At 43.1% G+C, this 25,182-nt stretch overlaps 1 protein-coding gene across 6 annotated transcripts in view; it reads left to right on the top strand.

Annotated features, from left to right (window-relative positions):
- The window catches only part of NPRL3 (NPR3 like, GATOR1 complex subunit), an 80,965-nt gene that overhangs the window by 13,809 nt on the left and 41,974 nt on the right, over positions 1 to 25,182 (top strand). For 4 of the 6 annotated variants that reach the window (XM_073542749.1, XM_073542746.1, XM_073542747.1 and 1 more), the window contains exons 4-7: positions 3,155 to 3,193; positions 9,410 to 9,539; positions 10,619 to 10,693; positions 21,186 to 21,339. In XM_073542749.1, coding sequence (XP_073398850.1) covers positions 3,155 to 3,193; positions 9,410 to 9,539; positions 10,619 to 10,693; positions 21,186 to 21,339 — 398 coding nt within the window. Of the gene's footprint in view, positions 1 to 1,041; positions 1,832 to 3,154; positions 3,194 to 9,409; positions 9,540 to 10,618; positions 10,694 to 21,185; positions 21,340 to 25,182 lie in introns of those variants that run through there. The other 2 variants (XM_073542752.1, XM_073542751.1) reach the window with 2 other exon arrangements.

The raw sequence follows: 25,182 nt of genomic DNA, 5'->3' as shown, positions 1-25,182 counted from the left end.
GTGTATGGGGGACCTAAAGGGCAGCTATGTTCAGCAAATTACCTATTGTTTACATGAGGTTATTGTGTAAAATGTTGTTTTTAATTTAACTTTTAGCTATTCTCTTTTTATCCCATCTCATAATCCGTTTTAAAAATATAAAATCAAGTCTTGCTATTTTCCCACTAGCCACTGGAGCTTTTTTAGACTCTTCCTGTTGTTTCACGATTCCCGGTTGTACATTAGCAGCGGTGAACAGACTTGGACCCCATCTTTTGTAATGAAGCAAATAATGAGGTGTGCAAAGGTCATCGTAAAGGGAGGGGAGCAGGGTCAGCTATGACATCATGTGTTGTGATTGGTGGGTCCTGTGTTATCAGCTGTGTACATAGGTGTTTCCTGTCTGTGATGATAAGGCGCCTGCTGAAAACTCTTCCAAAAAGCAACAGAAGTATAAGTGGGAAAAAAAAAATGGCCAGTGTGAAAATTGCAAGATTAAACATTTTTGTCTTTAATAAAACGTGGAGATCTGAAAAAAAAATTGCAAGTGTTTTTCACAAATACATGTAGAACAAAAACCTGAGTTAAGCAATAGGTCATTTTCTGTTGATGGCTTCCCTCCAAGGTTCACTGCACCTCCATAACTATTGCAGCAAGCTACAGTGCTTAAGCTTGTGACCCTCCACCACCTGATAGACCGTAAGATTTAGCTTCCATTTTTCCTTACAGAACATTTTATTATTTAAGTGTGTGTATGTAGTGTGAGTGTTAATGTACTCACCTACCGCCAGTCTCACCGGTGTCCAGCGCCATTCTTTTGCTCTTCTAAATGACGTCACGGCCCTGCAGACAGTCTGAGTCATCCTGCGCTCTGCGTGACCTGGAGGGGCCTACTACACTGTAAGTCTATCACAGTCTTTCAATATAACAGAGACTTCTGTGTCACGTCATTTACAGTGACGTCACTGAGAAGAGCAGAAGACCGGCACTGGACACCAGAGAAACCAGCGGTAGGTGAGTGTTCTATTCACATTACACTGTTACATGCACGCTCTCACATATAAGTAAGATAAATGTTAGAGGGAGTGCTTCTTTAATTGCCATGTACAGTCAACAAATGTGGTAATGGCAGAAGGGAAGAAAGCCTCCAAAGTAATAAGGGATCGGGCTCTGGATTCCTCGTAGATTCAGATCACTGACAAAGTCTTAGTTCTCCCACTGTAAATAAGCATCTAGCTATTAAACAGCACTAATATTTCACACATTTCAGTGCATGACTGCTGCGGGTAAGCATTTAATTTAAGGATAACCCCACTTTTCTCCCTGTGACTACTCACTGGATACATGACTGCCAGATAGCTTCACGGACGCAGATCTCTAGGACAAAGAAATTCAGCTTATGACAATCCAACCTGGACAGAGAATGATCCCAAGAACAGACAGGTGACAATTTGCCCCCCAAAAAATTGTGATGTGTGAAGGTGTCCATGTATATAAGCTCAGAGGTCACCAGCTTCTGTAGATTGGCTGTGAAAATCCTCAGCACGGAAAGTAAAAGCCCCCGATTAGCTTGAGATGCAAAGTAAATGCAGGGAGCCATCCCTTTAGATAGGAAGCCTCAGCAATTTATTAGTCTAGCGTCAAGGGTTCCACTTAAATTATAATTAATTGCATCGGACAGGCCTAGCCTTAATCATGGTAAGTCATCCATGTATGTATAAGTTATAGGTCCTCGCTGCTGGCTCATGTGCGCACATTATGGAAATGTAAGTGTCTGATACATATGTGAATAACATTTTGTTTTTGCTTGCGGATGCTTTCTGCCTGGTAAACCATGAACATTTCCTGCAAGGTGAGCCAGTGTCTAGTATGTTTCTATTGTGTAAAACTGCAGATCAGACGAGCACTGCACACAGACTTTTGGGACAGCGGCCACATTTCTACATCACTTTGTAGCATTAATTGGATCCCGACTGCTGATGCATGCGTGTATCCGGCTCTGGCGATACCGTGTCGGACAGATATGATTGACTCTGAAACGCTGTGACCTTTCAGAGAAAGAAAAAAATGTTTTGTACCTTGTTAGTCAGTTGAAAAAAGCTTGCCCTCGGTGGGAAAAACAAGACAATAATCTTGTAGTTATGATACATTTTAATGGCTAACAAAAATAAAATGTTGTAAAGCAAGCTTTCATGACGACTTCGACCTATTCATGCCTGATGAGACCTAAGAAGTCTCGAAATCTCACGTCGTAAAATTTGTTTTATTTTTGTTAGCCATTAAAAGGGATCATAACTACAAGATTATCTTGTTTTTCCCACTGAAAGCAAGCTTGTTTCAGAGACAGATGCTTTAAATGCCGCCCCTTCCCATCACTGCCCGCTCCCTTTGAGTGGCGAGTATACTCGTTGCTCGGGTGATCGCTGAGTATTTGGATGTGCTCAGAGATTTAGTTTGTGTCGACACAGCTGCATGATTTGCGGCTGCTGGACAGCCTGAATACATGTGGGGGTTGCCTGTTTGTTAGGGAATTCCCACATGTATTCAGGCTGGCTAGCAGCCCCAAATCGTGCAGCTACGTCGACACAAACTAAATCTCTGAGGATGCCAAAATAGTCGGAGGACACCCGAGCAACAAGTATGCTCGCTCATCAGTAGTCTCCTGCTGTATGTGTGTATAGGGAGGGACCTGTCACTCCAGGGGAGCAGGCAGGGAGACGCGGCTAGGGATCTGCCTTTTCCATTAGTCTCCCGTCCAGCTTGGTAATGTGTGTTTTTCTCGGAAACGTAGCAACACTTGAGAGTCAAACAAACATGGCAGAAATCCTATAGCCATTGCTGGATACATTCTGTGCGTGGATCGGGCACCTTGTATCCGCTGTTTGGATCCATTAATACATTTTTGCTTCCAGTTTGTTGCACCATACAGCCCAATGGGCAAAAATCATATGGGTAGAACAGCAAGTTATATATTTTGGGGGGAAATTACTTAAATCGGAGCTGGTTGTAAACGGCTTTCATGCTGCACAATGTGTTCTTCTATCTTGTGGCGTGATATAAGTGTGTGGCCGTAGCCTACAGGGATGTGTGCACCGTGCCTCTGTAGCGGTGCAGCTCTTACTGTTGTGTTGTGTCTCGCTTCTTTGTTGATGGCTCCCTCCCGTTCCTATTCCAGAGAGCCATGTCCTATAAGCGACGAGCAGTTGGTTGCGGGGTAAGACTAGATCTCCTACACAGTGCTGACTTACCCTGTGTCTATCTGAGCCTCTAGCTCTTCCTGTGTGTTCTGGTCTATGTATCCCATTGTAAATAACTACATTTATTAATGGACTTGCAATCGACTACTAACACTTTTTTGGCTCAGTTTTCTGCTTTCCTGAATCCTGAGAAATTCTTATTTTACATTTATTTTATGAATCGTTCCAAGTCCTAAATGAAACCGCACCGCGAATATGTAAAGCAGTCGCGGTAAGGGTTAATGGCGATAGCGTAACACTGCAAGAAAACGTTGCCATCACTTGGTTATTTCTATAATAGTCTTCTCCCTTCTGTAGCGCCACACGACCTGCAACATCTGAACGTAGGTAGAAAAGGTTGGGGACCGCTGCTGGAAGCCGTCGGTGAAAAAGTGACCATTACTTACCCATTGAGTCTCCCTCCACTCTGGTTGTCCCACCACATTTACTTTCCTGCAGCTCTCTGCTCTTAGCTAAGTTTATAAAAATATCAGGAAACACCGTAAAAAGGCTATTCCTAAATGAAGCTGGCACATATATCACTTAAAGGGTTCTTTGCCTTCTGTTTCGTCTTTTATATGGCAGCCTCGTAAAGGCAGAGAAGTGCCCAAGAATTTGCCCAGCTCTCTCCATTCTCTATTGTGGAAATCATGGAAGGATCTGGACCAGCACAACTCCCGTAAGAGTGAACGGAGAGAGCCACACATTGAGCTGCCACTGCTCCATGTTTTTTGCATGCATAGAAGTGTGGCCGCCTCACCAGTTGAGATGGGGGTGAGGGTTACAATGGTGGGACCCCTCGTATCATGCAGTGCATGAGATGGGACTGAGATTTTGAAGTGAATATTACAGTATATATCATGAACTTACACTATTTTATTAATGAAGTACAGAATCAATTCCCAGCTTCTTTCCTGCAGACTGTTGTATAAGAGTTGTTAATGGCTGCATTCACACCCGTGTACACAGTGTCGCCATAGACACCTGGAAAGCAGTCTATGGCACCATTTTTGAGATTTCCGGCCTGTAACCTATGGGTGACACATGGTACTGCATGCCTGTACAGAGACAAACATCGGTGGAGCTTGTCTCTGGTGTACGTCAGGAAATCGGTGTGTATACCGCCAGTGTACACTGCAAGCTTAATGTGACGTGACCTTCACTGCAGTCTGTCTCCAGTGACCTGGGCGGAATACGACTGTCCTAAATGGCCGCCAGTGGCAGTGAATATCGCATGGTTATTTTCTGCTCTTTTATCAGGGCACTCCCATTAATAAATAGAGCCCTTGGTATAATATACATATATTGGGGAATTGTGCTATGTGCAGGACACTTCTTTGGCTTACCTTTATCCATCCTGACCCCCTATAAACATGCATGCTTGGATTCCAGGAGAATATATGTTACAGTCATATGTAAAAGTTTGGGCACCCCTATTAATGTTAACCTTTTTTCTTTATAACAATTTTGGTTTTTGCAACAGCTATTTCAGTTTCACATATCTAAAACTGATGGACTCAGTTATATTTCTGGATTCAGATGAGGTTTATTGTACTAACAGAAAATGTGCAATCTGCATTTAAACAAAATTTGACCGGTGCAAAAGTATGGGCACCCTTATCATTTTTTTTATTTGAACACTCCTAACTACTTTTTACTGACTTCCTGAAGCACTAAATTGGTTTTGTAACCTCATTGAGCTTTGAACTTCATAGCCAGGTGTATCAAATCATGAGAAAAGGTATTTAAGGTGGCCACTTGCAAGTAGTTCTCCTATTTGATTCTCCTATGAAGAGTGGCATCATGGGATCCTCAAAACAACTGTCAAATGATCTGAAAACAAAGATTATTCAACATAGCTTTTCAGGGGAAGGATACAAAAAGTTGTCTCAGAGATTTAACCTGTCAGTTTCCACTGTGAGGAGCATAGTAAGGAAATGGAACAACACAGGTACAGTTCTTGTTAAGCCCAGAAGTGGCAGGGTAAGAAAAATATCAGAAAGGCAGAGAAGAATGGTGAGAACAGTCAAGGACAATCCACAGACCACCTCCAAAGACCTGCAGCATCATCTTGCTGCAGATGGTGTCACTGTGCATCGGTCAACAATACAGCGCACTTTGCACAAGGAGAAGCTGTATGGGAGAGTGATGCGAAAGAAGCCGTTTCTGCAAGCACGCCACAAACAGAGTCGCCTGAGGTATGCAAAAGCACATTTGGACAAGCTAGTTACATTTTGGAAGAAGGTCCTGTGGACTGATGAAACAAAGATTGAGTTGTTTGGTCATACAAAAAGGCGTTATGCATGGAGGCTGAAAAACACAGCATTCCAAGAAAAACACTTGCTATCCACAGTAAAATTTGGTGGAGGTTCCATCATGCTTTGGGGCTGTGTGGCCAATGCCGGCACCGGGAATCTTGTTAAAGTTGAGGGTCGCATGGATTCAACTCAGTATCAGCAGATTCTTGACAATAATGTGCAAGAATCAGTGACGAAGTTGAAGTTACGCAGGGGATGGATAATTCAGCAAGACAATGATCCAGAACACCGCTCCAAATCTACTCAGGCATTCATGCAGAGGAACAATTACAATGTTCTGGAATGGCCATCTCAGTCCCCAGACCTGAATATCATTGAACATCTGTGGTATGATTTGAAGCGGGCTGTGCATGCTCGGCGACCATCAAACTTAACTGAACTGGAATTGTTTTGTAAACAGGAATGGTCACAAATACCTTCATCCAGGATCCAGGAACTCATTAATAGCTACAGTAAGCGACTAGAGGCTGTTATTTTTGCAAAAGGAGGATCTACGAAATATTAATGTCACTTTTATGTTGAGGTGCCCATACTTTTGCACCGGTCAAATTTTATTAAAATGCAGATTGCCCATTTTCTGTTAGTACAATAAACCTCATTTGAATCCAGAAATATAACTCAGTCCATCAGTTATTAGATATATGAAACTAAAATAGCTGTTGCAAAAACCAAAATTGTTATAAAGAAAAAAGGTTAAAATTAATAGGGGTGCCCAAACTTTAACATATGACTGTATGTCAGTGGGACAGATGGTTACAGAAAAATTTGAGTAATTCCTTCGAAATGTCAGGAAAGCGCTATATAATTGTTACTGGAGATTATGATAATTCACCAAACAGCACATAAGGCTGAGTGGCCTTCACAATGGGAGATTTAATCAGTACACTTTAATGTGTATATATTTATACATATATATTCTAGCTCACTGATAAGTATATGCATTCTGACTTATTTTAATGCCAGTACATGTGTTTGCAGTCAGTAAGATATGTGACTTTCTGCACAGAGATAAGTGGGTAGTACCGGCTACACCCTCCAAGGGATTCCTAGATATGTTCTTTTGAAGCTTTATCTCCCAAAAAGCAGCTTCCCTGTGCTTTCTCGGACACCCGGCTAGCTAGATCACCTTTCACATATACACATTGTATATTTATAAACCATTGATTATATAGTAAGAATTTTATAAGTAAGTGTTTTCTCCAGCATGTGCCCTCTGTTGTTATAGCAATAGTCATCCTGTAGGTAATGGACATTCATCATGTTACTAAGTCAAAGATGAATATGATGGATACCACCATACAAAGTGGGAAAAGCAGGATGTCTCCATTTGTGACTTACACTTGGACTTATTTCTATTGACTTCTAGAACATATCTATAAATGCTTTGTCTCCCTGTCTGTAAATAGATTGGAAATTCTGACTCCAGCGGGCACACTGCTGTCCATACAAATATTTCTGCGTTTACATGGCTTAATCACAGATGAGCTACATGCAAGTCGATCACTGATCATTTAGTGGCCTTTTTAGGCATGATGACCAAAATTTGCAGCACATGTCCTGTTTATAAGGGACGATGTGCTGTAAGTAACAATAATTTTTAAGCAGGTCTAAAAATTATCACACCCAACAAAGAAATGTTTTGCTTGTTTTCTGCGTTTTTACCTGTCTAAATCCGGTAGATAATTGGGAACAAGCATTACTATGGATACTCTTTCTCTGATTTTTAGCTTGTCTAAGACCATGTTCACACGTTCAGCATTTGGTCAAGATTTACATCAGTATTTTTAAGTCGAAATTAGGAGTGGAACAATCAGCGGAAAAGTATAATAAAAGCACTAGTGCAAAAACCAAGACGAAGATAAGCTGTATAAATTGTCAGATACATGGACTTGCTTGGTCTAATTTACCTGGGTCCTGTATATGATTTACGAAGATCACATTATTCATCTATTTGCCTGACAGGGTTGGTCATCCTAATTACGGTTGATCATGTCTTGTCATGTGTTTGACTTTTTAATTGTTTTTATCCATTGTTTATGTGTGGTTGTTACTTATTAAAGGATTTTCTATTTTACCTTTTCTGGTTATCCCAGTTTGTAGAGCTTTTCTTCATCTTGGTTTTTGCATTAGTATATATTATTTGGTATAGATGATCCCAGAAACATTCTACCGTGGCGTCCTCCGTCTCTTCTCTTTGGTATAATAGAAACACGTCACCACTTCTGTATTTGTCACCCACTCCTGGTTTTGGCTTACAGCTACTGATGTAAAATACTGAACGTGTGAACGTAGCCTTAGACAGGCTAATATAGTCCTTATAGATAGCTGTTTGACAACCATATATGTTCACTCATTAGGGGAGAGAGAAGCTAAAGGTGCCCATACACCTTAGATAGCTGTCGGACAAACGCACAGCTGGTCTGAGAGTTCATGTGTCATGGAAGTCGCTGTCCGCTTCTGGTGGGAGTAAAAAAGGGACTAGGTATTTATATACATACTCCCCAATCCCTGTCTCCCTCCACACATGTGGAGAGTCGGTCGGCCCGTACATATCAGATGGGCAGCTGATCCTGCCATATCGGAGGGTTCTGCTGACTGTAGTGTTTATAGGGCCCGTACTGCTGCCGGACACTTCTGGTAGCGGCTCATCTCTCAGTTGAGCAGTGTAGGTTAGTAATGGAGTATTTCTGTTCTCAATTGAACAGTGCATCAACCGTGTTGATGACCTTACATGGCCGATCCTTATTCTTAAATGGTTAAACATCACCAATTGATCTAATATCAATGTTAATAATAAACTTTTTATATGTAAGCATAGTAGAGTGAGAGTATATTGGGTGTTTATGTCTATTGCAGGCAAACGTGTTGAAGTCAGTAGGTGACGCATTACTTTCAGACATTTTTGGGATGTCCTTAGGTATTAATGGAATATTGTTAACATTTACCAGTACTCCTTTAACCTTATTGGATTTGTCCCATTAAATACATGAATCACTCTTGCACCAGATTGTAGTAGTTTGACAACCACAATTGCAGAGAACAGGGACTGTAAAGTTCCCAGTGTGAATGGATCATTGGTGAGCATGTGTGGCCTCTGCTCCATTCATTTCTATAGGACTGATGATAGATAGCCGGGCTGTTGGTCATATAGAATGGAATAGAAAAATCACTTTTTTTCATAGTTATGTACAAATCCCCCAGTTGTCTGTAATCCCTGTGGGTCCAGCAATTGCACATTTATCATCTACTATGGATAGGTGATAGATGTATTTAAGGGGGACAAACCCTTCAGGGCATTGTCCGCTGTGGCTGTGTCACGTCATAACGGTTGCATTGTAATAATGAACTATACATGCAGTTATATGGATGACACGGCACCAAACGTATAGGGAAAGACAGCGCTGTTATCGGTGTTCTAAAGTACTCGGCCTGGTGATGTGAAGCTGAAGACCGAGGTGACATGGTTTTTGGATGAAATATTGCTGTTTTATTCTGGCACAATAATGGAAACCATTGAGAGCGAGCACAGTAGCGGTCTGTCGGGTGTGATTACAGACGCTCCTGTGGATGTGACGTTGTATCCACACTTTCTCTGTAATTCCTGAGATCTGACCCCACAGATGTCATTGTTGTGTACCGTGGTGCAGTAATTGGCTGTGATTAACCAGCACTCCTTTTCTCTTCAGTCTGCGACTCCCAGCAGAGCATGGAATTAATTATAAGCATGACGTCACTATCTGTCATCTCTTCCACTGTTTGATCTCATGTAATTGCCTCACATCCAAAACAATGATATTTCTTGCAATGATTTTCCCAACAAGTTTCTGGCCACTACGGAGAAATGAGCTGCTGCTAATAATTCTTATCCTTTTAAAGATTTTCGGACGTCATACTTGCCACCATATTGGCTACGAAATCGGATATGTGCGGGAAGAAGTTTGAGCTGAAGATTGACAATGTGCGTTTTGTGGGCCACCCGACTCTGCTTCAGCATGCACTGTGCCAGGTAACATGCCCATAACCATTCACCCTGTGCTGGTGCGCTGCCCATAGCTGTGCCATGCACAGAAAAGTCATGTATTCATGTAGGGAAGATGGCTTTCTATAGAGAGAAGTACACCAATGCACACAGGCACCGATGATCACAGCAGACATAGGGAGGTACCTAGAGGGCTATAACGATTTTTCAATGCTGAATTATCGTAAAAGTGGGGAAACAGAAATGTGGATTATTATAAGAAATACCCACATCTGACGTAAAGCACAACATGACAGCCCCTTGCCATGTCAAGCATTTAATGAGAGTTTCCTGTCACTTTGAGAAATGATATTTACCTGCAGATGTAGGGTAAATACTGTTTAAACTCATTTCAGCCGGCTGATTGAAACAGCAGCTGCAGGGAGAAAATGAAGTTATGTTCTCCCTGCAGCTGCTCACTCTAATGTGATTTGTGTGGTAAGATTGGATAGCACAGAAAAGTAAAAGATTTGTTACTCTCCATTTTGCATTGAGTTGTTGGGATCTACATCGCCTTTAGCTGCTCCTGACTTTAGCCAGAGGTACAGAGGCATTGTTCCATTTAGATTACCTACTAGTCAAATGCTAGACGTACGGGGGAGGTCTAGGATGATGACAGCATTATAGAGTGGTGCTGTACACAAGGCACACGCGTATAGGTCACTGCTGGGTGCATGAGTCCTTATACCGATCGATGACTATAATAAAACAGAAAAAATATGTATTGTTGCTTGGTGTCGGGGCTCAGGATCTTGCTCAATGATCCAATGACGAGCAGGTTTATAAGGCAGGAGACATATGATATAGGTAAATACATGGCATTTAATAGGTTTTTCCCTGGGTCCAGCGACTGCTCCCCCTGGTGGTAATAAGTTGCTCAGGCATAGTGACAGCATTAGTGAAATATACCGTTCCTTCTGCTGGTACCCATAATTTAATTATCACTAATAAATGACTATTAGAATGGTATAGGTTTATCTCCATAGCGTACATGTAATTTCCCTACTATTGAAGTGTGAATCCAGACTTTGTAAAATAAATGAATTCTGTTTCTATTTGTGTTTCAGGTGTCAAAAACAGACCCTTCTCCAAAAAGAGAAATGCCCACAATGATCCTCTTTAATGTCGTCTTTGCTTTGAGGGTAAGAGATCAACATTTATGGGATTTGTTCATTAAAAATAAATGGAGTAAGAACATCATTGATCTAAAAGCAACTTTAATTTTTTCAAACTTCTTGCCAGGTAATCCAAACCTGACGACCCCCTGTACATGTGGGGTGGCAACCAGATATTCGGGTTTAGCTAGTAGAAATGTAAGGCTTTTACATATCCAGTGTTTTCAGTTTCCTTTAGGCAGCGCCAGAGAAAATGACATGTTGTGGATGTGAAAAGAAGCACAGAGGGCATGAGATTGCTATCAGTCCCATCAGGTTTGCTGGAACTATGAGACGTAGCATTTTTTTTAACACAGCCAAAACACAAGGCAGCAAAAACTCATCTTTGGCACGCAGCCTTAGGCTACGGTCACTCGACCGTGTACAAAAGCTGGCCGATTTTCATTTGGAAAAGTAAGACTTTTTTTTTTCTCACTTGTCCTTTTTGTGCAGTCGATATACAATCCGTTATTCTACAGTAGCAGCTATTAATCACCTACAAGACCATTTACAGCTTCTTATGTTCTATAATTGCAATGTATCCGTAAGACTTGGATGCAAGAAAAAAAATCAGCTGCCCCAATATGGCATCCAGTTTTTACAAATACATTACAGTTCTCGAACATGGGAAACTGTAAATGGTCCTGCAAGTGATTAATAACTGAACAAGTGAGAACAAAATGAGGATGAAATTCAGACTTTTTTTAAATTTTTTTTTTTTTTTTTTTTTTTTTTTTTTACCACTGTCGTGTGGCCGTCGCCTAAGGCTGTGTGCCCACAATGAGTTTTTAGTGAGTTTATGATGCTGTGTATTTTGGCTGTGTCAACAATGCAGCATCTCATAGTCCCAGCAATGTGGATGGGATATATATGAATCTCATGCACATTCTGCTTCTTTTTACTCGGTGTAAACTGATCTGCAGATTTATCCTATAGACTTGTATTAGATGTTGAAAATCTGCAAGTAAGAAAACAAATGCTTTTAGTGGATTTCTGTGATGGGAACACATAAAAAAATGCATGTAATTTACCAATGACCACATCCATAAAGGTTTATCAAAGCCAAATAACAGGAAGCATGAAAAGCAAAGCATCTTTGTTAAAAACATGGCAGACCAAAAGCAGACAAGAAACGTGATAAAAATGTAATAATAAATGCATTGAAAAAGTGCAAGTACCTTAATTCACTTAATAGGTGCAGAAAATCTCCAACATGAAAAACTCACCAGGCTTATCATGGGGACGAAAGCCTAAAGGAGGGTCTTTGTTATTTTTTTCCCCTAACAAATCAAATGTTTCTAAGAAGAAATGTTAGTAATAGATTTTTGCTGCAGCTTATCTGCAGTGTTCATATTTCTGCATGTCCTAAGATCCACAATGGCAATATCCAATACAAGACAACATGAAGATACTTTAGAGAAGATATTTGGTGAAAATGTAGCACCTAGCTGTGTACCCAAGAATTATATGCCATTGTAGGTGGTGACCCGAGTGTATAACGTCTTTGCTTATATGGTTGCGTTTTGTAGAGGGATGATACATGTAGGGGCACCACCAACTACATAAAAGGAAATCCTGACTTATTGATGATGCTTTTTTGCAGCCATTTATCATATGCGTTTTTGTATGATGCCATACAAGATATGGTCGGGACCCACATCAATCCTATGTACAAAATTGCATGCATCAAATACACAGTATGTGCTTCGTGACATCTTTGCAGGTCTTTATAAAACCTATTCTTTCTGTAACCTCTTATGTTCTTATATTCCTTTGTGGGCTTTGCCTCTGCTTGCAGTCTTTGAATGGAATCATAGAATCGTAGAGTTGGAAGGGACCTCCTGGGCCATCTGGTCCAACCCCCTGCTCAAAGCAGGATTCGCTAAATCATCCCAGTCAGATGTCTGTCCAGCCTCTGTTTGAAGACATCCATTGAAGGAGAACTCACCACTTCTCATGGCAGCTTGTTCCACTCATTGATCACTCTAACTGTCAAAAAGTTTTTTCTAATATCTAATCTGTGTCTCCTCCCATTCAGTTTCATCCCATTGCTTCTAGTCTTTCCTTGTGCAAATGAGAATAAAGATGATCCTTCTACAATGTGACAGCCCTTGAGATATTTGTAGACAGCTATTAAGTCTCCTCTCAGTCTTCTCTTTTGCAAACTAAACAATCCCAAATCCTGCAACCTTTCCTCATAAGACAGGGTTTGCAGACCGGTCACCATTCTGGTCGCTCTTTTCTGAACTTGCTCCAGTTTGTTGATGTCTTTTTTAAAATGTGGTGCCCAAAACTGGACACAATGATGAGGTCTGACCAAAGAGGAGTAGAGGGAAATAATGACTTCACGTGATCTAGACTGTATGCTTCTGTTAATACATCCTAGAATTGCATTTGCTTTTTTTGCTGCTGCATCACACTGTTGACTCATATTCAGTTTGTGATCTATTAGTATACCCAAGTCTTTTTCACATGTGCTGTTGCTTAGGCCTATTCCTCCCATTCTGTATATGCTTTTTTCATTTTTATTGCCCAGATGTAGTACTTTGCATTTGTCCCTGTTAAAAACCATTCTGTTAGTTGCTGCCCAGTTCTCCAGTTTATTTATATCTTTTTGAATCCTCTCTCTCTCTTCTCTAGTATTAGCTATCCCTCCTAGCTTTGTGTCATCAGCGAATTTAATCAGTTTACCCTCAATTCCTTCATCTAAATCGTTGATAAAGATGTTGAACAATACAGGGCCCAGGACAGAGCCCTGTGGTACCCCACTTGAGACATTCTTCCAACTGGATGTGCAGCCATTTACGACCACTCTTTGGGTCCGATCACTAAGCCAGTTATGAATCCACCTAACAGTTGCCTTGTCCATTCCATACTTAGTCATTTTTTCAATAAGGATTGTATGAGATACTTTGTCAAATGCTTTGCTGAAGTCAAGATATACTATATCTACAGCATTTCCTTGATCCACCCAATCAGTGATTCCGTCATAGAAGGAAATTAAGTTAGTCTGACATGACTTATTAGTTACAAACCCATGCTGACTCTGTTTAATCACTTCATTCTTATCCAGGTACTGACATACATGTTGTTTAATAATTTGTTCAAAGATCTTTCCTGGTATAGAAGTCAGACACACCGGCCTATAGTTGCCTGGGTCCACCTTCTTCCCCTTTTTGAAGATAGGAACAACATTTGCTCTTCTCCAGTCTTCTGGGACTTCTCCTGTTCTCCAAGAATTTTCAAATATTATGGAGAGGGGTTCAAAAATTTCTTCTGCTATCTCCTTCAGTACTCTGGGGTGTAATTCATCTGGACCTGGAGACTTGAATTCATTTAGGTTAGCTAAGTGTTTCCTCACTATCTTTCTGTTTATAGATATCCTGGATTCTTCTATACCCTTAATAGGACAGTGAAGAACAGTTGATGTCACATTTCCTTTCTGAGAGAAAACAGATGCAAAATAGGAATTTAAAAGTTCGGCCTTCTCAACATCCTGTCTTACCATTTCATCATTTTCATCCTGTAAAAATCCTATAGCATCTTTGACTTTTCTTTTACTTTTGACATATCCCCAAAATCCTTTATTATTGCTTTTGACATCTCTTGCATGCCTCAATTCATTGTCAGCTTTAGATAATCTGATTTGTGCCCTGCAGGTTCTACAGACAGCATTATATTCTTCTTTAGATATGCCTCCCTCTTTCCATTTTATAAACATTTTTTTCTTCCTTTTTAGCATGTGCTTAAGTTCTGTGTTCATCCATCCTGGCTTCCTTAAATGCTTCCTATTCTTCCCGCTTTTCGGAATTGTTAACAATTGTGCTTTGAGAATTTCATTTTTCAAGATTTCCCATCCTTCCTGGACATTTTTGTCTTTAAGGATATCCAGCCATTGGATCCCTCCAATTCTCTTTCTGAATCCCATAAAATCTGCCTTTCTGAAATCTAACCTTGACGTCTGAGTCTTCACAGGTCTTCCTCCTCTAGTTATCCAAAATTCTAAAATAGCATGGTCGCTACCTCCTAGGGTCCCAGCCACTTTTACCTCCTCAACCATTTCCTCCCTGTTTATAAGGATTAGATCCAAGGTAGCAGTTCCCCTTGTTTTCTCCCGTACCTTTTGGAAGATAAAGTTGTCAGCAAGAGAGGATAAGAATTTCCTTGACCTGTTAGTTTTGCCTGAGAGAGATTCCCAACAAATGTCTGGATAGTTGAAATCTCCCATGACAACTATGTCATATTTTTGGGAGAACTTGGCCATTTGATGCATAAAGAGTTCATCCATATCTTCAGCTTGCACAGGTGGCCTGTAGTAAATGCCTACAATGGTGTCCTTTCCATTGTTCTGTCCTTGTATTCTTACCCAAACAGTTTCCACAGAACTCCCAGTCTCTGAAGCTTCAATCTCTGTGCAGATATACGCGTTTCTTACATACAATGCGACACCTCCTCCTCGTTTATCAAGTCTGTTTCTTGCAAATAAGTTGTATCCTTCTAGTCTTGTATTCCAATCATGTGTATTGTCCCACCAAGTTTCAGTGATTCCAATGACATCATATTTCTTTTCCTGCGTTAGTAGTTCCAATTCTCCTTGTTTGTTGCCCATGCTTTGTGCATTAGTTTAGAAACATTTTAGTTTGTGATTGGTTTCTCTATCTCCAATATTTTTATTAATTAGATTCTTTTGTCTTTGTTCTTCCTGTTCTTCCTTTCCACTTCTAATAGCAGAGTTCTCAATAGCATTTGTCAGGTGTATGGCTTTTTCTAGTCTTTTGCTTCCCTTCCCATGTTGTTCTAGTTTAAAGCTCTCCTTACAAGTGTAGCAAGACGACTTCCAAATACATGTTTTCCAGTCTTCGTAAGGTGCACCCCATCTCTAGCAAGTAGTCCATCGTATAAGTAGTTCACTCCGTGATCCAGAAATCCAAATCGTTGTTGACGGCACCATCGACGTAGCCAGTTGTTCACCTGCAGAATCTTATTCCACCTCCTTGTTCTATGGCCATCCACTGGGAGGATGGAAGAGAAGACCACCTGCGCTCCCAGTTCTTTCACTTTCTTGCCTAAGTCTTCAAAGTCTCTGCAGATGGTTTCCAGGTCGTTTCTTGCGGTGTCATTTGTCCCCACATGTAGTAGCAGGAATGGGTAGTCATCTGTAGATCTGAAGAGTCCTGATATCCTGTCAGACACATCTTTAATTTAATGGAGTCCGTCCGTATTTGCTTTCAGAGATTAATATTCTGTCTTGGTCATATAGTCACCACACATCAGAGAGATCTAACATCTGCCCTATAACTGAACAAATAAGGGCTCCATTCATTGACTGCAAGCAGAGATTTTTTTTTTTTTTTTGCAATAAAATAAGTTTAACAGGTTGAAACTATAAAGCCCCTTTAAGTATTTTTAACATATGATGGCTGTATTGTGTGTTGGCCCGGTGCAGTCTCCGTAGCCACGCGGCTGGTATCGCCTAGAAAATACTGATGAAAAGGGATTTGTGGAGTTTTTATTCATCAGAAAGAAATGATGTAGAAATCGTCTCGCCTGTGATCCCAGCGACAGACTATGCCAGGTCCAATACACGGAGCACTTGGAGTACAACCAGGGAAATACAGATAGGAGACAATCCGGCATCCAGATCCTTGGTACAGTAAAAATCCTTCTTTAATGTAACACAAATCGTCAATACACATAATACAGATCCATTAAAATTTGCAAATCCGCCTGTTCCGAAACACGTTTGCAATTTTTAATACCCCTGTATAAAGTATATTGAGGTTTTATTATTATGCTACAATAAAGAAGGATTTTTACTAATACCAAGGATGTGGATGCCGGATTATCTCCTGTCCGTGACTCCCTTTTTATTCATCACCATTTACACTGTAGCTTCTATATGCTGCATGACATCTATTAGTTAATGGCCACTGATATATTTGTGGTTCCAGTGCACCAACCACAGTAAGATCCTACATCAGGATCTCGTTACCAGCATATCACAGCCATTCATTGCTGCCGCTGCATCGCTACTGGACATTGTTACATCTTATCCATGGCCTCATTTTTAAGGGGATGATCACCTCTTAGTAGGGTTTCTTAGATGGCTGGCATAACATCTTCTGTTAGTCTGAAGACCACATTTACACCAATCACAAGGACCACAATAAAACATAATGGGTCATTACCATCCGTGACATTAGAAGCATATCAAAAGTATATGCCATAGATGTCTGATATGTGCTAGTTCCATTTTGTGGGCTCCTACCTATCAGGAGTGCTACACTGAAGATGGCTACCTCTTACATGACCAGCTCATCTACTCCAGGTCTGGCCAGACCATTGTACTTACCCGTTCCTGCTCTCTGTTACATGCCGCCTCTGTGTGACCCAGAAAATACATGTCTTTGACCGGATGGTGGAGAGCAATAAAGAATGGCTGTACATAGCCCCCGGGGCGCAAGTTCTTCATCTGTCTCTAGGTATAGAGGCTGGTAGTTTTATCCCCTAGTATTTCTGCCTGGGTATAGGGATCCTCCGTATCTGATATATCTTGCACACATATGTCCCAGATATACGCTAATCGTTAACCTGAGGAATAATGCAGAGAATTGGCAGCTATTGATGTTACAGTTGTACATTGTATGAGGATGAATTCTACCCCGGTGTCGGTGGTAAGATATTCTGACTTTCTGCAGACATTGAGGCGTGCTGTCCTGCTCTTGCAGATTCAATATGGCTTTTTTAATCTATAGTGTTCCTGTGGTAAACACATTAGTCAGCAGTCTGCGCTGAGGACACCCTATGGTGATAAGGCAGAATTAGGACTGTACATATCTTATCTCTATACCTCCTCCCTGTAATCGAGACCATCCCTTCCAATCAGCCCCTACAGAATGGTGACACATCAGAAATGCCGGCTTCAGAGAATGCCGAGTCATAAGTGGCCGTATCTGTGATCATAGACCCGTCATGTCACACTGTTCTATGGCAATATGGCCGCCTTGTGCGCACATCCCTGAGCAGCGCTGTAAGGGCTCCCCGCACTAATCACATCTGCGCTATTGTAAGTGTTGGGGCCATTTCTGGCCAGACTGGGGTTGCTCAGTCTACATTACCAGCAGTGAAGTGACTGTGCACAACCAAACGACTGACTCGAATGTGTCCTTATCTCCCATTAACTTACTATGGTGTGCCCATGCATGCCCATGTGCCTGTCACTTGTATGGATTATCCAGGTAATCTGCTGTAACGTCTTCTTAGAACATTTTAATGATAGTTGGTGGGATCTTGTCCACCTCTTATGTAAAGGCATGTTCAGATGAGCATATTATACGGTCGGGTGCTGTCTGAGTTACGATCGGACATTGCACGGACCAATGTTATTTAATAGGGCTGTCCAGATGGCAGTGTTCTCTGATCTGAGTCTCTCCGTGACCACAATCCCAGTATGCACCAGTCTCTCTTGTACTTCGGATGAGACTTGCCCATGTAAGTATGAGTGCGCACAAAAACATGGATCCCGTGCTGATCATCTGAGTTGCAGACAAACTTTACTGATACTTTCCATTACTAACCTAGAAAACTGTATTTGGACTTGTAAATGTTGTTAATTGCTGATGTATGAATACGGACTCTAAGGCTGTGTGCTCACGTAGCAATTTTTAAGCGTTTTTGCCGCGATATTCGGCGCGAAAACGCAGCGAAAACGTTTAAAAATCGTGTACAGAACGCCCCCCATGCATTCCTATGGCATTCCGCACATGCTGTGCTAATGTTGCGCTTTTTTCCGCAGCGGAATCGCATCGCGGAAAAAATCGCAGCATGCTCATTCTTTTGTGCGGAATTGCAAAGAATTGCCGCGATTCCGCACCCATAGGAAAGCATGAGAATCGCTTACTTCCCGCATGTGGCTATGCCCACCATGCAGGAAGTTAAGCGTCTCATGTGCGGTTGGTACCCACGGTGTGGAGGAGAGGAGACTGTCCTCCAGGCCCTGGGTACCATACCCCTGTAAAAAAAAGAATAAAAAATAAAAAATCGGGGTATATTTACCTTCCGATGTCCCGCGCTGCATTCCCGGCCTGGCGTTCCCAGTAATGCCTTGCGGCACGGTCCAGTGATGACGTGGTCTCGTGTGACTCTAGCGGTCTCGCGAGATCGCTATAGCAACGCGAGACTACGTCATCACAGGTCTCGCAAGGCATTACTGGGAACGCTGTGGCCCAGGAATGCAGCACGGGACGCCGGAAGGTAAATATACCCCGATTTTTTTTAATTTTTTTTTTAGCATTTTAACATTCTATCTTTTACTATTGAGGTCGCATAGGCGGCCTCAATAGTAAAAACCTGGTCACACTTGTCAAACACTATGTTTGACGAGTGTGACCAACCTGTCAATCACTTTCCAAGCGATGCTTCAAATCGCTTGGAAAGTGCTTGAATATTGCACGCGAAAATCGCGGCAAAATCGCGAACATAATCGCGGTGAAAGGAAGGAGTCCGGTTTTTGGTGTACGTTTTAACACGCACCGTGGGCACATAGCCTAAATACAGACCCATGGGTGAGCCACAGATGAAGATTGGACGGGTTGTCATACTCTCGTCTGAACCTGGCCTAATTGGTATACCCTGATCCACTAGGGCACAAGTACCGCAAGCTCTGTATGATGGCGTCTTCTGGATAAGTGGACTGCAGTGCTGAAAACTCTTCTAATGATGGGTGCAGTTTAAGCCTAGATTCACATTCAGCAATCTGCTGGTGATGGATGAAGGTTATGACGCATCACTCATACAGTGGTATAAAAAATAATATTTTAATGAGCATGATGTCTTTAAAAGCCACATGGTCTATGTGTTCCATGTTTGTCGGCATGTGTTCACAGAAACCAGTACTAAGAACTGCTTCTGCCATGCACCTTATGTATGTATGTATTCTGGGCAGTAAGAGCTTCTGTTATCGCCCTGTGTAAACCTTGCCAAAAGTCGCATTTAGGAAGCCCAAGAAAGAGTCGCTGGCCATAGATGTATTTTGTATGCATTGTAAGCAAAGACTTTATGGGATAATCTAATAAATATACAGCACATTTAGCCCTCGGATAGTCTTCACCTAGGGTGCAGTGTACATGTGTGTTCAGAGGGAGAATATCATTGTACTGAGTATCGGAGGGTTGTGTGCGCGGAAATCCATGTCCACTAATATGGTCGGTGTCCAGCTGATAGCCATGACTAAGTCTGCAGCATACAAGCTTTATCTAAGCTCAGAGGCCCCAATTCCTGATATCGTTTTCTTCAGAATTCTGGCTTAAAACTGTATGAAATGTACAAATCATTTTTCCACCAGTTCCAGCCAGTGTAGCGCTTTGCCAGGAGGGGGATGGCCGAACATATCTGACAAATTTCTCATGGTTAACCGCAGAAGTGGTGTAGATTATGGCAGGAATACGCTCCTTTCCCTAGGAGACACTTTGGCTGTGGAGCATGGCACCCGAAGGATGAGAGGTGCACGTCTCTATGAATTTGGTGTATGGACTCCGAGCCTAGTGTGCAAAACAAATCTTGATAAATTGGGGCCAAAGAACCATTTATTCCACATTGAAAAGGTGACCAGACTGGCCACTAAGACAACATGTAGATGTCCTGCTACAAAATGTTCAGAATCAGGGCTATTTCAGGCGTCCATGATCATCGGTCTGATATTGGATGACATTGTACGGCCTGCCTTCACGTCTCCTGACCCGAGCGTCATGGCCTCACAGAAATCTATGCAGCTGTCACACTCTGGGTCAGGACACACACGGCCAGATCAGGTCAAACCATTTATAACAGATGCCTCAATGAGCCTAAAGCTGTATATAAAATGGCCAAAGATCATCAGCCTGCTCTGTGCCAATGAACATGAGACTTTTGATGTCAGATCCTGTTAGTTATCTGTGGTCAATGATGACTAGATGGAAACTTCCAAACAGGAAAAATCCGGGATTGGACATGGTTCAGTTTCCATCCTGTTGCCCCTCCGCTTCTCCTGCTCTCATGCCAGTCTAGCTCTATCCATAGCTCTATCCATAGAAATGGCGCAGTCACGCAGACATTATATTACAGTCCACAATGCCACTAGTGACAGCAAGTTCTGAAGTGCAGTGTCCTTGTCCTTTATTGTAATACTGACCAGTTACCCTGCCGTTCCCAGTACTGTGCCCACATATAATGATACCTGAGGCCCTGCATGCCTGTCTGGTGATGGTATAAGCGGGGATCACACAGCGTTTGTGCCCTCTCCGTAGTGTCAGGTAATATCTGCATGCACACCGTACTTGTGGATCACAGGCCTGCCCTCATCACCAGTCTTATGGATAGAAATGCTGGTGATCAGTGAGGACTGACCAGTGACATGATTGAGCCACGTGATGATTATTTGGTGCTGTATCCGCACTGGACACTTCCAAGAAGTCATGGTTGTCTCTCCCCTTGTGTCCTCCAGGCTAACGCGGACCCCTCTGTGATAAACTGTCTGCACAATCTGTCCAGGAGGATTGCCATTGTCCTGCAGCACGAGGAGCGCCGCTGTCAGTATCTCACTAGAGAGGCCAAGCTCATCCTGGCCATCCAGGACGAGGTGTCCGCCATGTCTGAGAGTGAGTAGAGGGAAGCACACAGGAGTTTATTATTCCTATGGATTGCTTGTGGTGAATAAATGAAAACTTTCTTTCCTTTAAATCCCCTTTTGATTTAGTGCTGCTTTAAAGCGTAAAGGGTTGTTCTAGTGTTATGAGGCGATGCTATGTCCCAGGATCTGCCATCACTCTCTGATCTGGGTTTGCCGACCTCTGGGACAGCCACATGTATGGTGAATATGAGGGAGGCAATGCTGATCCTTCTTCCTGCAGTGGGGTCACAGGCCATCATTCATCTGGATGTGTCTGGGTAAACTAAATCTCCGAGCACTTCAAATACTCAGAGATCACCCGAGCAACGAACATACTCGCTCATCACTAATAAGGCAGAATAAGTATTTTTCATGTATGGACGGACGCCAGCCTCACTACATTAGTTACATCGCCACCTAGTGGCTGTCTTCGATTATTACATATGAGGTACCCAATAATGGGGAATTGGGGATCGTAACTGACATATGTCTGTGTCCTGCTACCCAAAATCTCAAAATTTGGCTGTGACTACAGGATACCCTATTATCTCTTAATGTTACACTCACATGGGTCCGTTAAGCATGTTTTATTCATCTATCTCTATATATAAAAATCAGTGTGTGTCTGTGTGTATCACCAACCAATCACAAAGCATCTTTCATTTCACCAGAGCTGTTCAAAAGAAGCTGAGCTGTGATTGGTTGCTATGACCAACAGTTTTCCTTGCAACCAATCACTAAGCATCTCTCATTTCACCAGAGCTGGTTAACAGTAGCTGAGCTGTGATTGGTTGTTATGCGCAAGTTTTCCCACTTGACAACACCTCAGCAGACACTGACATGGTGGGAGAAATCTAGCATCCCCAGGAACATAAGCTCCAGCCATCGTCTGTCCCCCAGAAAGGAGCAGTGAGTACATGACAGAAATGAATCACCCCCTCCCGTGTGGTATCATTAAGTGACACACATGAATGTAGGAAAGTGCACATATTAAATGTCATGTGGATTTAATATCTTCTCACAGAAACTTTTATGCATTATTGATGTGTTACTGTGCTCTGATGCTGTGAGGTTTTTTTAAAGTGCTACTTTCCCCATAATTCACCTGAATATACCCATATACCGTAATACGTAAGGCTTTTCCCATAACAACCCATTAAATATGATACTATACTGCATACAGATGCTGTACATCCATGAGCAACACAGACAAATTACAAGTTGACCTGGGATCTTAGTGAACCATGTTTCTGTGCAATTTCACTATTCTACTTTTACTGGCTTTGACGGGATGATGTGGGATATTATGGGTAGTAGTTCGGTAGCTCTGGCTGACGGGATAATGTGGGATATTAGGGGTAGTAGTCCGGTGGCTCTGGCTGATGGGATAATGTGGGATATTATAGTGGAGTGGGTGGGGTTCTACACTCAGCTTTATATATATATAACGATGTGGGATATTAGGGGTAGTAGTCCGGTGGCTATGGCTGACGGGATCATGTGGGATATTAGGGGTAGTAGTCCGGTGGCTCTGACGGGATGATATGGGATATTAGGGGTAGTTGTCCGGTGGCTCTGGCTGACGGGAAGATGTGGGATATTAGGGGTAGTAGTCTGGCGGCTGTGATGGGATGATGTGGGATATTAGGGGGAGTAGTCCGGCGGCTGTGACGGGATGATGTGGGATATTAGGGGTAGTTGTCCGGTGGCTCTGGCTGACGGGAAGATGTGGGATATTAGGGGTAGTAGTGTGGCGGCTGTGACGGGATGATGTGGGATATTAGGGGGAGTAGTTCGGCGGCTGTGACGGGATGATGTGGGATATTAGAGGGAGTAGTCCGGTAGCTCTGGCTGACGGGATAATATGGGATATTATAGTGAATGTGGCTATGTGGAGTGGGTGGGGCTCTACACTCAGCTTTATATATATAACGATGTGGGATATTAGGGGTAGTTGTCCGGTGGCTATGGCTGACGGGATCATGTGGGATATTAGGGGTAGTAGTCCGGTGGCTCTGGCTGACGGGATAATGTGAGATATTAGGGGTAGCAGTCCGGTGGCTCTGGCTGACGGGATAATGTGGGATATTATAGTGGAGTGGGTGGGGTTCTACACTCAGCTTTATATATATAACGATGTGGGATATTAGGGGTAGTTGTCCGGTGGCTATGGCTGACGGGATCATGTGGGATATTAGGGGTAGTAGTCCGGTGGCTCTGGCTGACGGGATCATGTGGGATATTAGGGGTAGTTGTCCGGTGGCTCTGGCTGATGGGATGATGTGGGATATTAGGGGTAGTAGTCCGGTGGCTCTGGCTGACGGGATCATGTGGGATATTAGTGGTAGTAGTCCAGTGGCTCTGGCTGACGGGATCAGGTGGGATATTAGTGGTAGTACTCCGGTGGCTCTGGCTGACGGGACCATGTGGGATATTAGGGGTAGTTGTCCGGTGACTCTGGCTGACGGGAAGATGTTGTATATTAGGGGTAGTAGTCTGGCGGCTGTGACGGGATGATGTGGGATATTAGTGGTAGTAGTCTGGCGGCTGTGACGGGATGATGTGGGATATTAGGGGTAGTAGTCTGGCGGCTGTGACGGGATGATGTGGGATATTAGGGGTAGTAGTCCGGCGGCTGTGACGGGATGATGTGGGATATTAGGGGTAGTAGTCTGGCGGCTGTGACGGGATGATGTGGGATATTAGGGGTAGTAGTCTGGCGGCTGTGACAGGATGATGTGGGATATTAGGGGTAGCAGTCCGGTGGCTCTGGCTGACGGGATAATGTGGGATATTATAGTGAATGTGGCTATGTGGAGTCGGTGGGGCTCTACACTCAGCTTTATATATATAACGATGTGGGATATTAGGGGTAGTAGTCCGGTGACTATGGCTGACGGGATGATGTGGGATATTAGGGGGTAGTTGTCCGGTGGCTCTGGCTGACGGGAAGATGTGGGATATTAGGGGTAGTAGTCTGGCGGCTGTGACGGGATGATGTGGGATATTAGTAGTCCGGTGGCTCTGGATGACGGGATGATGTGGGATATTAGTGGTAGTAGTCCCGTGGCTCTGGCTGACGGGAAGATGAGGGATATTAGGGGTAGTAGTCCGGTGGCTCTGACGGGATGATGTGGGATATTAGGGGTAGTAGTCCGGTGGCTCTGGCTGACTGGAAGATGTGGGATATTGGGGGTAGTAGTCCCGTGGCTCTGGATGATGGGAAGATGTGGGATATTAGGGGTAGTAGTCCCGTGGCTCTGACTGACGGGATGATGTGGGATATTAGAGGTAGTAGTCCCGTGGCTCTGGCTGACGGGAAGATGTGGGATATTAGGGGTAGTAGTCCCGTGGCTCTGGATGACGGGAAGATGTGGGATATTAGGGGTAGTAGTCCCGTGGCTCTGGCAGATGAGATGATGTGGGATATTAGAGGTAGTAGTCCCGTGGCTCTGGCTGACGGGAAGATGTGGGATATTAGGGGTAGTAGTCCCGTGGCTCTGGCTGACGGGATGATGTGGGATATTAGGGGTAGTAGTCCCGTGGCTCTGGCTGACGGGATGATGTGGGATATTAGGGGTAGTAGTCCCATGGCTCTGGATGACGGGAAGATGTGGGATATTAGGGGTAGTAGTCCCGTGGCTCTGGATGACGGGAAGATGTGGGATATTAGGGGTAGTAGTCCCGTGGCTCTGGCTGACGGGATGATGTGGGATATTAGAGGTAGTAGTCCCGTGGCTCTGGCTGATGGGAAGATGTGGGATATTAGGGGTAGTAGTCCCGTGGCTCTGGCTGATGGGATGATGTGGGATATTAGGGGTAGTAGTCCCGT

The sequence above is a fragment of the Dendrobates tinctorius genome, unplaced genomic scaffold (assembly GCF_039654945.1).
Source record: "Dendrobates tinctorius isolate UK_male_01 unplaced genomic scaffold, ASM3965494v1 ptg000129l, whole genome shotgun sequence".
Classification (NCBI taxonomy): Eukaryota; Metazoa; Chordata; class Amphibia; order Anura; family Dendrobatidae; genus Dendrobates; species Dendrobates tinctorius.
The sequence above is the reverse complement of the archived record's forward strand: the minus strand, read 5'-3'. Positions and strand labels throughout refer to the sequence as shown.